The sequence below is a fragment of the Neolamprologus brichardi genome, chromosome 14 (assembly GCF_056152115.1).
Source record: "Neolamprologus brichardi isolate AB-2024 chromosome 14, ASM5615211v1, whole genome shotgun sequence".
Taxonomy (NCBI): Eukaryota; Metazoa; Chordata; class Actinopteri; order Cichliformes; family Cichlidae; genus Neolamprologus; species Neolamprologus brichardi.
The window spans coordinates 26,517,203-26,530,957 of record NC_142117.1 but is presented as its reverse complement, the minus strand read 5'-3'; the positions used below and the strand labels follow the sequence as shown (position 1 = coordinate 26,530,957).

At 40.1% G+C, this 13,755-nt stretch overlaps 2 protein-coding genes across 4 annotated transcripts in view; both read left to right on the top strand.

The window, feature by feature from the left end:
- The first annotated feature begins 301 nt into the window (after window positions 1-301).
- Window positions 302-3,517, top strand: miso1 (mitochondrial inner membrane subdomain organizer 1). Its single transcript, XM_006801602.3, has 5 exons — window positions 302-463; window positions 749-808; window positions 980-1,139; window positions 1,691-1,851; window positions 2,982-3,517. Exons 1-5 carry the CDS (start codon window positions 302-304, stop codon window positions 3,237-3,239), a joined length of 801 nt encoding a protein of 266 aa, XP_006801665.2. The 3' UTR covers window positions 3,240-3,517.
- Window positions 3,518-4,901: 1,384 nt separating this feature from the next.
- Window positions 4,902-13,755, top strand: part of plch1 (phospholipase C, eta 1) — a 67,441-nt gene continuing 58,587 nt past the window's right edge. For 2 of the 3 annotated variants that reach the window (XM_087851031.1, XM_087851028.1), the window contains exon 1: window positions 4,902-5,290. The gene's annotated coding sequence lies outside the window, so the exon portion shown is untranslated. Of the gene's footprint in view, window positions 5,291-12,694; window positions 12,762-13,755 lie in introns of those variants that run through there. The other variant, XM_087851029.1, reaches the window with a different exon arrangement.

The window sequence follows — 13,755 nt, the reverse complement described above, 5'->3', positions numbered from 1 at the left end:
AAGATGGATACGTCACTGATCCCAGCGGTGTTCAATAATGTGAACCTCAGCTGCATTTTTGCATGGACAACTTTTTCTCTACCCCCTCCTCAACGTTATTGCAGCGCTAAGTAAACAGCTTCGCCATCCACCGGGCTGGTTATTTTAGTGCTTTTTATGTCACACGGGCTGTGAACTTGATGCTTTCAGACGCATTGGACGTGCACACCTTACTGTCATTTCCACAGCAGACCACCAGGCGGAGCCTCCGCACGAGCCTTCACTGGTGAAGCGTCCCTCCCCAGAGTGGGCGGGGCTTAGGATGCGTCGAGAAAATGTCAACAACATGCCGCAGACTTCCAGAGAAACAGAAAGTGAGGAGGAAATGAGGGACAGACAACAAAGAAAGGGAGAAACCCCGGCGCCTCATAACATCGTGACTTTAATATCTCAGTTCGCAGATGATAATTTAACGCTCGTGCGGGTAGGGGTCTCCTTTGTTTGAAAGATGCGATGTACAGACAGCATGGTTACTTCACTGTCAGCCTGCATCTGCATTTAATCTTTCACTTGTTGGTAGCCTATATGTTGAAAGGAAGGACTGTGGTCTCATGCAAATGCCTTCATTGCGCTGACCAGATGTCCTTTCTCTAGTATAGTTTATATAGTTTCTCTAAGTATAGTGCTCATGTGCATTATCAGTGACCAGCACTTTAGCCTGGTTGGTAACGTCACTCTCATCCCATTACTATTCTCTTGTCTCCCCCAGAATATAAGCACTGGACTGGCCATTGCTGGTGTAATTGTCATAGCAAGGAGTATCAAACTGGTAAGGGAGAAAGACCCTCAAATGTTCAGTTGCACATTCACCCTGCTGATAGGTGTCCACTGTGTGCTATCTCAATTTGCTCTCGCAATTCGACATCCTACTACATAAGATGTCATTTTTTCTGTGTTTTTCTAGAATAAGTCATTCAGTTGTCTTGTTCCACCTCTGTAGATCACAAAATTTCAAGCTGTGTGTGACATCCCTGCACGCTTTATTGAGAGGAACGTCAGCCTTCGTGGGAAAGTCCATTCCATCACAGAGAAAGGATTTAAAGTGGAGCATGTCCCAATTTATCTGCCTGTTATCTCTCCATTACTTTCAAAGTATAAGGGTAATACGGGAGAGAGGAGATCATGAAAGCATGTGCACTATCACACCAGAAATACACGGTCTATACGATTCAGAGCCACTAATCTATGGCTTAGCAGCGTAATTATTTAATCTTTTTGCACCATAATATAATTGTGGCGTTTTTACTTTGCAAAGTCGGATATATTTTATTAAATTGTCATGACTGAAAGTGGCAGGTAAGCCTGTTAGCTACTATATCAGGTCACAGTAGTCACTGAGCAATGAAATCATAAGGTGCAGCATCAGCTACTTCACAAAGGACACAGATAACACGTTTGCCCCACCTGACTCAAGATTTCAAACCTGATCAGTCATTTAGTATAGAGAGGGTTCAATTTGTCTTTGCATCTAACAACAATTTTTTTTCTTTATTGTTAAATGTAAAATGCAGCATTTCAGTAGTGACACCACTAAACTGTTACATTATGCTCACACTACTAAAAAAATACAGTTTCAGGCCTTGCTCAAAATTCATATTCTAAACAGAATACATAAAATGTCAGGTAAATGCTTTGTCTTTCTTCTTTTCAGATGTGTCTACATCCCTGCTGCTGGTCCATCTTGCAGGAGTGGAGCTAACACCAGAGGGGAAATTATGGCTGGAGAAGAATGTGGCCCCTTCCCAAATGGTGTGGATGAAGCTTATCAGCCGAGAGGACGACATATTGCATTGTTTGGTGTCTCAAAGCAGGGTAAGGCAAACATTAAATCAAATCAAATCACTTTTATTGTCACATCACATGTGCAGGTACACTGGTACAGTACATGTGAGTGAAATTCTTGTGTGCGAGCTTCACATGCAACAGAGTTGTGCAAAATACAATAACGTAAAACAAGCAAAATATAAGAATGGCTAAATCTGAGACTAATAAATATATGTACAATATATAATAGTATATGCATTACTGGATGTGTATACTAGATATGTTTTTCTACGTGTGTGTGTGTGTGTGTGTGTGTGTATACATATTTTACAAATTAAATAGAGTAAACAATAAAATAAAATATATAAAATATACAGAGGTTTGTAGTTGGATATTGTGCAAAACAAGTGGCATTAATGTACAGTATGTAGTGCATAATGTTGAAGTTCCAGTAGTGAAGGTGAGGTGTCTATGACGTGTTCAGCAGTCTGATGGCCTGATGGAAAAAGCTGTCTCTCAGTCTGCTGGTACGGGACCGGATGCTGCAGAACCTCCTTCCTGATGGAAGTAGTCTGAACAGTTTATGGCTGGGGTGACTGGATTCCTTGATGATCCTTCCCGCTTTCCTCAGGCACCGCTTCCTGTAGATGTCTTGGAGGGAGGGAAGCTCACCTCCAATTATCCGTTCAGAACACAGCACTACTCTCTGGAGAGCTTTGCGGTTGTAGGCGGTGCTGTTGCCGTACCAGGTGGTGATGTATCCAGTGAGGATGCTCTCAATGGCACAATGATAGAAGGTCCTGAGGATGCGGGGGCTCATGCCGAATCTTTTCAGTCTCCTGAGAAAGAAGAGGCGCTGTTGCGCCTCTTCTTCACTGTTTTGTTTGTGTGTACTGACCACGTAAGATCCTTAGCCAGATGTACACCAAGGAAGCGGAAGGTGCTCACTCTCTCCACAGCAGCGCCGTTGATGGTGATGGGGGTGTGTACTTCTCTGCACCTCCGGAAGTCCACTATCAACTCCTTTGTCTTTGCGACGTTGAGGGTGAGATGGTTGTCTTGACACCAGTGGATCAGGGCGCTGACCTCCTCCTCCTCCTCCTTCCATTATGTGGAAAAGTGAATAATTAATTTCAAGTTATAAAGTGATATTTCCCTGTCTTCTCCCATCTCTCCAGAAGGGGTCATTGAGGAGCTACTGTATGAACGAAGAGGTACTCAGGCTCGGACTGGCTCGCACTGCCCCCGTAGCTGGTGTCCTTCCTGACTCGCGCCTCTACTGGCGTCTCCACAGACGACTGCACAGGGCAGAGGTTAAAGCTGAGAGGAAGGGTCGGGGTATGTGGAAGGAGGACACCCTGTGGGAGAGAACTTCCAAAGCTATCAGGGACAACACTGTATTCAGACTCATGAAGAGGATCTTTAAAAGAACCTGATGCACCAAGTGAGCGATGATTTCCAAGTCAGAATTCCAAAACCTTTGTTGGAAGTGTGGAAGTGGAAGCCAAAAATGTGATATTTTACATTCCCTTTATTGTGCACTTAGGATCTTTTAGTCTTTGATCTGCTTTATTTTCTCTGATACTTAAAAAATATTCCCAAGAAGTACATTTATGCATCAAATCCTTAGTGCACCTGTTGCAAATGATTGAAACATGTTTTACTGTTTTTCTCAGTCATAAAACACTTAAAATGATTAAAAAGGTTGTTGAAAGCTCTTCTTCCCTGAGCTTTCATTACCAATTAAACTAGAGCTAGACACAGCCTCGTCTGTTGGCGTGTGTGTGTGTGTGCGGGGGGAAACCCCACTAAACTCAAGACGGGGGTGGGGTATTTAATGGTGTTCAAAATAAAGGGGGGTCCACTTGTCCACAGTTGCTATAGAAACACTAAATGTGAAATACAAAGCGACTCCAAGGCTAAACTCTATATTGGTGGCCCCCAAACCCCATGGGAGCCTTATATATTGAGTGTGTGTGTGTGAGGGGGCTTTTAAGTACCTATAAAGAGGGCCCTTTTAGTTGTAATGTGACCAGTATATTTAAGCACTAAGCACAGTGGAAAATGGGAGATCAAATCTATTCTCTTTCAGAACGCTACATGCTGTTATTGTAGGCATGATTGAAAAATCTCATGAGTGATATTTATCTGCAAACGTTATTCTAATCAGCATACATCGACACCTGCACCAAAGCTAATTTCCTGTTGAGGATCCTGCTCCTGTTATTGCTTTTTCTTTGCCAACATTACACCTTGTGCCTGTGGCTGTTACACATGCTTCATCCGAGCAAGGCAGATGAGGAGGAGGAGGAGGTCCTGCAAAAATGAGGCCAGTCAGCGATGCGTCCTGAGGGGTGCGGGGCGGGGGAGTCACAGTGTAGAGAGAGGTGAAGCAGTCAATCCAGTGGGGCACAAGGAGATTAGTGCAGAGGAGGAGGAGGGTCACAGGGGTAGAAGGGGATTTTGAGTTTGAACACAAAGGCAGAAGAGGAGGAGTCACAGTGGTAGGGAAAGGGAGTGAAGGCGGGGGGGGGGGGGGGGGGGGGATGATGAATCAGATTTCTCTTTTGTTGTGCAAATGTTACTAGCCACTGTTACTGCCTAAGAGGCTGGTGATTGGTGGGCTGGTTTAAATTGTAAGGTGCATTTCAGGCTGATGGCTGTTGCTGCTACACTTTGAACTGTCACTGAGGGAGGAGTGGGAGGGAAACCACGGCTGTGACAGACAGCAGGAGGAGGGCAACGTTTCTAAAGCAAGTGATCACAGAGAGAGTGTGCTGTTTAATCAGGAGGTTTAAATGTTTTAGTTAGCTGTTGGTGTAACTTCTTCTTGTATCTCAATTAAATAATGGCAATTTTATACTTTTGGAAATAGCCGAGCAGTACTGACATATAGTAAATAGTTAAAAATTAGTTTCCAGGTAACCAGGGAGCCTTGATTTAGAGGAGCCTGTTTCTTATACATTACCAGAAACGTTGATGACTGTTACAGTGTGCAGTGTACTACAGTTAACATTTTGTGCAGATAAAGAAAAATGGAAACAGATATGTCTTAGTGGAGAAAACATTAGTAAAGACGCCAGCTTACGGAGGCTTATGCCTTTAAATGCTGAAGTATTTAAAAAGCCTGTTGTGTCTTTTTAGTTTTAACTTGTGTAAATCAAAATAAGTAAATAAGTAAATTATGAAACACGGTCCACTCCGAAATCCATTCCAGGCTTTCCACAGTTCACTAGTCCCACACCAGTAGTAGTCATTTGAAAAGGCACCATGCTTGATCTAGTGGTGGGTTCTTACCCACACAGTGAAGTTGTTGGAGTCTTCCCTGCCTTAAACTAGACCACTGGGACTATAACAGATTTACACTAGTGCCTAATGCTATGGAAGTTCAGAGCCTGAAGGACTGCTGTATTACTACCAGTGAAAGTGGCACGATTTTGTGAAGAAGGACAACTTAACTTCAAAATCAGAAACTGGAGTAAAAGACGTAAGTGGGCTGATAGATTCTTTCTTTCTTAAAAAAATACGGCAAGACAGCAACTCATTAACTGTTACTAACTTAAAAGGCTTACTTCCCAACGGTGCACTTTAAGACTAAAACAATCTGCACTCAGTCTGCTGTCACTTTAAATGTACTGTTGTTAGGACACTGTATGCAGTATCCAAGCAGCTGTGCACCTGTTAAACCCGTGTGTCTACCTGCACACAAGCTCTATAAAACCAAAACTCAAGACATTTCCATCCTTATCTTTATTGTCCTGCTCCAGGTAAGACAGAGTCAGGCTTAAAACATATCTCTGATCACTTTGACGAAAACAAAGTGAATAGCCTCGTGTGATCATTTATACATTTCTGTCTTGTTCTTTGGCTTGAATGCTGCCGCAGTCAGTAATTAATCAGTGTGACTGATTAAACATTTCTGTGACATTCAATTTTGGCCACTTTCAGTGCTCTTTGCCATGCGAGCTTTAACAACACAGATTTGCAGCAGGGCAGCATAACAAAGACCTTTATTACACTCAGCCGGTAGCCATCCCCGAAAAAAAGAGATGGGGCACTCCCCCATCCCAGAGCATACTCCTTGGGGATTTTTGATTTGATTTGAGTGGGTTATTGTGAGTGGCTGGCCTATGTGAAAGACAAAGAGATTTAAAGACACAGGGAGCACAAAGTAACTCTCCTCACTGGTGCTACTGCCTCATAAACTTTACAGAATGCTGTCAGCTTTTAATACAGGGACTGTCTTTGTGTGCTTACTGGATGAAGTATACGCGGACGGGTGACAAATTAAAGGAAAAATGTTAACCTGTGTAATGAGAGTGTCCGAATGTGGGGCACATTTTAATGGTAAAGTCTGGGTTTCTGTAACCTGCGATAAAACATTTCTATCATCATTGGAGTGGTGTCTTTTATGATGACAATACCGCATCCACAAGAAACAAAGTGTCATTAAAGCTTGACAAAGTTGACACAGTTTGACAAAGTGCTGATGAGAGGTAAAAGGGTGTCACATAGCTTAAATAAGTTCAGCTGCTTTTTTCCCAAGCCATTTAGAAAACAACACAAAGCTAATCAATAAAACACTAAAATAAATAAATAGAAGTTAAGAACACTTTGATCTAATTTTAAGACATATTTTAAAACAGGCAGTGAGGAAGCCGTCCTACCATGGGCAGAGAGGTCATTCAACAATTTTGGTCCATAAAGTTAGACTGAGCTCGTTATGCCCAAGTTGGAAAAATCTGCTGGAAAAATGGTAATCCATGTTCCCCAAAGACTAAATATAGCATAGAATGTAGAATGGCAAAGCACAGTGAAACTACACTAGCAACCCGGTATGTTGTTTTTATTTATCTTTAATTTGTCAGCATACTATAAACTGTCATCAGTATATCAGCTTAGTTTTCTATTTAAAATCAGCTGTTTTTTTTATCTTCTGTTACAATAAACACGCACTGGTAACAGCTATACCACTTTGCATCCATTCTATCACACACCCACATGCACTGTAAAAGCTGTGTGTGTGTGTGTGAAGGAATGCGTCAGCCGTAAAGTGACTCCTTGTGTTGTGTGAGTTAAAGTATTGTGAACAGTGTATCAGCTTGCTGGTGTTGGGTTGTAGGAGTGGAAACATGATTCCTTGTGAGTGCCGGGATCACTCATGATCATGAATAATTTACATTTGTTGGTGGAAAAGAAAGGATGAGGTGATAAAGTGAACAGCTGAGGACTGAACGTTGTTAATTTTGTGAGTATAACTTTCTAACAACTTTCAGTCAACTATGCTGTAAAATGCATAACCGCAACTTGTGCAAAAACACTTGTTCCCCATATCAGTTTCCTCACATTGAAATGAGAAATCATCTGCGACATCTATCTGCTAAAGTAGGACAGTCTGGAAATTATTATAGCACCTTTCTTCTTAAGTCAAGCACTCAAAGTACTTCCTAGTGCAAATCTTATTCAGCCAATTACACACACACACACACACACACAGGGCAACTTGGGGTTCATTATCTTTCCCAAGGATACTTTGACATAGGATGGGAGAAGCCAGGAACCAGAGACTGGCTTTCCAATTGGTAAATGAGTTGCCCTTCCACCTGAGCAACAGCTGCCCTAGTCTGAGTCTAACTTGAGAGTGGGAAGAATCAGGAGGGGGAGTTGAGGGATGGCTTTGCTTGACATAAGCATGACTTCTAACCCTTACCCAACACTCAATTCAGTGGTAAAGCATGGAAACCTTACCACACACACAAGTTCTCCCCACAGATTTTCACTATTCAATTGAGACTGAGCTCATAAAGTTTTCAAAGATAACAGTAAATTTTGATATTGGTATAGTAAAAGTATACCATATTTCTTTTTATGATTCTAAAAATACACATTTTCCGACTATTATTGTGACCATGTTTTTATGCTTATCTAGCCATTCAGTTTCCCCTTGTGGTCTGTGGATGGACACATTGTCATACTCCCAGAAACATTTCCCATATGGGTAGACATATTTCAAAAGTGATTATTCAGAACAATTTTGTATTGATTTGCAGTAACCTGAACTCTTAGAACAAAATCATTCCAGTAAAAAAGTCCCCCTACACCAACACAGAGCAAGTCCTCTCACTGTACGAGTGCACAGGCTTTTCTTATAATTTATCACCTGTCTGTGGTTGGACTTATCCTGCTGACCCCTCTGTAACCTCAAGTTCCGCCCTGTATCCTTATCAGGTCAAAGCTCCGTGAAGCAGCTCTGACTGAGCAATTTAGATGTTATAACTTCCTTGTCCTTCCTCGTGGTCTGGTTAAAATATCTTACAGTTGTTTAAAGAATGAGTTCACTTGTCAGCCAACTGAACCGCACAACTCTATGTACAGACATAAACACCCAAATTAGAAACGTATACTTAAACCTGTTTGAAAAAAACAAACACATTTCTAGTTTGTAATAATGTATTAAACAATACATTACAGTGTACAGTATTCATAAGTGTTCAAATGCCAATTCTTTGACTTTTGTTCCCCATACTTCCAGTGCAGTCTGTAATAATGCATTACCGAATTAGTAGGTCACTCAGCCCTCTACTATAAAGCTATCTGTCTAGCCATCAGCATACCAAGTCTGTTTACTCTGTTCTGATAGCTGCTCAACAAGAAATTGCAAGGTACTCATTGACCACGGAGGGTTTACAAGTAGTGTGCTATTAGGATCCCTTTTATTCCCATTGGAGTTGTAGTTAAGGTCAGTGTTTAGAGAGTAACACATCTGTCTTCGGTATGAGCAGAACACCTCTGCTTGTGTTCATGAAGTCAGTTTTATGGCGTCTATTTACAGATTTTAGGACAATATACAGTAGAGTAAAGCAATCTGACAAACTATGTACTCTGTGTAAGTGTAGCTGTACTAACTCTAAACATGACTGACAGATGGCCTCATGAGATAAAACAGTACAATCATTGTACGTCTCATTATTCGTGTCTGAGCAGCAAACTCTTTGTAATGTGTCAGTATGGCGTAACAGATGCTGCTCTTTGTGTCACAGTCATGAGAGGGGGACATTGTTCAGTGTACTGATATATGGCCACATATTTAAGTCATGTCTCAAGAACGTTGCAAGTGGCCTTCAAGAAAAAAAAAAACTCCCATTTTTTTGGAACATGATGCTGTTTTTTGCCCTTTAATATCACTGCCCCCAAAACTATTTTGTTCTAGGCCTGTAGAGCTTTTCATTAGCACTATTCATGTAAAGCATGGTTTCACTGCCGTTCAAATAAACTGGTGGTGCATACTGTGTTCAGGGTGTCCCCAAAATCAAATATTTTAATTCCTGAAAAAATAATCTCAGTCTCACTATAGACATTATGCTTAGCGTAAGGACTTTTTCATAACCACTAATCCAGATCATACAGAAACATATCAATGACTAACCTCATTCTCTTGGCTTACATTTTATCCATTTTCTGTGTCCTCAACCTATTTTTTCTGTCTCTGCGATATGGGGACACCCACACTGTTACTGAAAACTATAAAACCCTCTTCCTTCATCTTTCCTGTGCTAATGTTCATTATTAACCCAACTATAGCTCTGCGACTGACCAAGAGGTAGCAGGTCATTATATGTTAACCCTCCAAATCATCAGTGCTATTTACATGTCTGACTTCCTTTACTTCCACAGTTAAGCAGTGCTGTACATGTTTGATTATTTGTTCATTTATTTATTTATTTTAAGGAATATTAATGTTAGATTAGGTAGACTGTCTAAATTACAGCTTTATTCTAACTTCGTTCAACCTCAAAAATCCTGTTTTTTTATGGATGTCTTGACATTATACTTAGTTGTATAGCCTGGGAGAAGTGTAATACTATATGTACTGGAGTTAAAGGAGCATTTAGACATGGGGATGGATGACAACATCTAATTTATTAAAACATGTGCAAACATCTGTGGACATACAGTATGTATGGCACAAATAGATTTTCTAACCAGCATGAAAATTAGTAACTGACCACCTTTATTCTCCAACACAGGTTGAATGCTCTCAGGGAAGCTTTCATTGTAATTTCTTAAATAGTCTTCAGGAATAGTTTTCCAGGCTTACTGAGGCACATTCAAAGCCTTTTTGTTCTGTTCTCTGTCAAGATAATCCCACACTGCTTCAGTAATGTTGAGATCTAGGCTTTGGCGAGGCCAGCCCATGACTGATAGCGTTCCATTGTGTGTTTTTCGTTTTCGGTATTCTTTTACTGCACTGACAGTATGTTTGAGATCATTATTATACAGAGAAATCAAGCTGTTGCCTGTCAGTTGCTTTCCAAATGGTGGCATTGCATGATTATTGCATGATGGATCAAAGTCTGATGGCTCTTCACTGCGTCCATAGTTCCATCAATTTTAACAAAATCTCGAACACCACTGGAGATCCAAACCATGACAGAGCCTCCACCGTGTTTTACAGATGGCTGCAGACTCTCACTTTTGAACCTTTTTTCTGACCCTATCTATACATACTGATGAGGTTTAACCAAAAACTTTTAAATTTTGATTCATTAGTCCATAACACCTCTTGCCACTGATTTTCAGTCCGGTTCTCGTGTCAAACTTTGGCCTTTTCTCCCTGTGTTTTTTCCTGTAACAAATGGCTTCTTGACAGCCACAGTTGCAATGAGACCATTTCTAATGAAACTTCAAAAAACTTAAGATACTGTTTATCTATAGATAGTTTTATAGCCATGCCACTTGTTATTTTGTTCACCACATCCAGTTTTGTCAAAATGTTTGACAACTCAATGTTTGACTGGCTAACAGCTCCTTGGGAATCATCTTTTTGGTGCAAAAATGTAAATTTTTGACTGTCAAACTTTATTATGTTTGTTGTTTTTCATAATTTCAACTAAAGGGGACTAAATTATATCTTTGTACCAAAAGACACAATTTAAAACTTGTTCTTTGCCAAGTTGTCTCTTTTGTGTAGACACTACATTGGTTCACCCCTTGAGCAGCAGCCTTTCGAGGTTCATTCCTCTTGAAACGGTCAGATACAAGAATTGGATTGAAAATGAGTAAATACAGGCCACAGTCCAAAGAAAAACTTCAGATCTTCAGAAACACTGGAGAAATGCTGTTGCAGATCACTTGATTTGAATGGAAAAAGTAAACTGGGTGAATTTCTTGATTCTGCATGTAACAGCTAGCTTGTTGATGTTAGCTTGCTTCCTGGCTAATACTGTAGCTGGCACAATACGAATTTTTGTTTTCATCCACATGCTGAGTTTGTGTTGGAGTCTGTGTTGAACTGAGATGCAGTTATTTGTTGTGTTAGTGAACTCTGTTTCCAAGCAGACATTAGCAAGTGTTGTATTCTGTTGACACTGTAGCGCACCGAAAGAGAGGCAATGAGGCAAGGCACTGTGAAACATGCATATGCACAACAATTTCACAGAAAATCCAGCATGTGTCCTATACGCAGAAATCAGTCTGATGCAAAAAGCAATGAAAAGGTAATTTTGTAAACTATGTTACAACCCAGTCTCACACTGGCAATAAAATATGCAATGAATGCTTTAAAATTGCTTCACATTCTCACAAACAAAAAATGTTTATGTTGGAGTAAACTCTCAGAGCAGGTGCAGAAAATGGCGTGGGCCTGCGGTTTTGTTATAATTTTCAACATACACACTGCTCCTCATCCTGAATATGTGACCATTTGTGTTGTTCCTGATCTGTTATGCTGTTACCTCACAAAACAAAAAAAAATCTATTATATATCTAAAACCTTTAGCTGCACCCAAACCCTTAAACAACTGCAGGATACTTTAAGTATTATCAGACAAGGTGTTTGCAGATTATCTAAACCACTTCATTTGATGCTAAATTTGAAAAGGAATGGTTATGCAATGACTGTAATTTACCATGATAGCAAGGAACTGTTAGAAAACACTAGAAAAAAATATACTCTAATGAACTAAAATAAAATAAGAATTTAGAGGAAGGTTTAATATTTGGGGCGTTCATGAATGTGTATTGAGACTCTTCGTGTGTCTAAGACTGTGAGCCAACAGCTTTCAACAGTTCTTTTTTTTAATTGTAATACTGTACTGATTTTCCTAAACATTGCCTCTGACATATACCCTCCCCACAATAATAATTAAAAATACTAAAACGAACACTCAAAACGAATCAAAAAGTAAACTAAGGCTAAACGTTTTCAAACAAAAATTAAGCTGAAATGAGTAAACATGCTCTGGAAATTAACTGACACTAAACTGACTTAAAGACAGAAAGTCAAAATGAAATTAAAATGAAAAAACTGATTAGAAAATACAAAACTATAATAACTCTGATTAGATCTCACCCTGGAGATTTAACCCACATCCACAAGCAGAGGCTTCAACATGCTACAGGTAACCTCTGCATTAGCACTGCACGCATAAGACATCAATGTATTTGGAGCTGGATCTAAATAAAAAAAGATGGGACAACTGGAAGTATTAAAATGCTGCACACATATATTTGAGGTAATCTTACTCCAGTATGATTTAAATAGCTACTACAATAAAGCTTTTCACTTGCAGATATCTTTGACCTACTTCCTGTCAGGACCTGAAATAGGCAGTTTGGCAGTGAAATATCTATTTTTAAGCTGCTCTCTATCCCAGTCAGTAGCCCAATGGAAAAGAAAGAATGGACTGTACTCCCCTGAGGTTTTTTGCACTCTATGGTTAAGTAGGGTACTACAGTTATGCAGTAATAAGACTCATTTTACTCACAAGACATGGGCATGACAGTACCCCCACACACATGCACAAACAGCTGAATGATGATGCAATGAAGCTTATTATTTTGCATATAAACATGCTTAGCTCGGCTTAGAGCAAAGACCGCAAACGCAGTAATTTACAGGTCTTGTTTGTTTAGTACGAAAAACCTACTGTTTGCTTCTTGGATACCTCCCAATGATGGTAAGTCTTGATATACCCAGCCTAGAAGCGGACTGCCACACACCCCACTGTACAACTCATTTTTACATTTAATTTGGTTTGTTTTTAACAATTAACAGATGATTTCTGTACTAATTAGTAAACTTTTGAGGTGGTGGGGTATGGAAGTTTTATGCTAAGATAAAGCTAGTGCGCTATCCTGCTTCCTGCTGTTTTCAGTGTGCTGAGCTATAGTTTCTCAGTACCTATCTGTGTAGCTTTACATTTAATATTTGTGTTTTCATTTATAATATCATCTGGTGAGAAAGGGTCTAAATTGTGCTATGTTTTCTTCAAACTGACAAGACCCTGTTTGTGGTTCTGTCTCAGAAACACCACTTACTAAAAGAATTGTCAGTTCAGATGGTCATTGCATTGTTGATATCATTTTGTTATGCGCCTTTGCACAGCATTTATAACGTCTGCTGACTTGTAAGTGCAAACGTAGTGAGTTCTTGCCATGTGATTTGTCTTTTTTTCGTAATCTATCTGCATTGCAACCTGACATCCCGTTAAAGCTGTGCAAACAATATCCCCCATCATCTACCTCAGCTGCTCAACTCCTGTCTCTAATTTGGACTCTGTTATGAAAACAAACAGAATTTAGGAACATTATTCTAAAATTAAGCAGTAAGTCTCTTGGAGGCTGCACTCTACAGTGAATTCAGAGCCCCTAAGAGACTTTGCTGACATAAGGTGAAGCAGAGCTGGAGAGAAGCCTCAGATTTTTGTGCTTTTGGCATGAAGGCAATGCAAAAGTTGTCTCATCTCCTTTAATTAAAAGGCTTTTTTGTTGAGCAGGAATAATGACACAAATTCAAAGCCGTGTTCCGCCAACTACCAGTGCACTAGGCTGCACTGATTAGCTGAAATATGCGCTATCAAAGCTTTCCTTAACTCCTTTCTGTGCCTTTGTTGTTCTTCTTGAAACACTTTCTTTGTTATTTTCCTCCACACCCTGAAGTAAAAGGTGAAT

Coding starts and splice junctions, on each gene's coding strand:
- miso1 (XM_006801602.3), top strand. CDS start 302: ATGCGTCGAGAAAATGTCAACAACATGCCGCAGACTTCCAGAGAAACA. Junction 1,140..1,690: donor ATTACTTTCAAAGTATAAGG/GTAATACGGGAG, acceptor TCTTCTTTTCAG/ATGTGTCTACATCCCTGCTG. Junction 1,852..2,981: donor GTTTGGTGTCTCAAAGCAGG/GTAAGGCAAACA, acceptor CCATCTCTCCAG/AAGGGGTCATTGAGGAGCTA.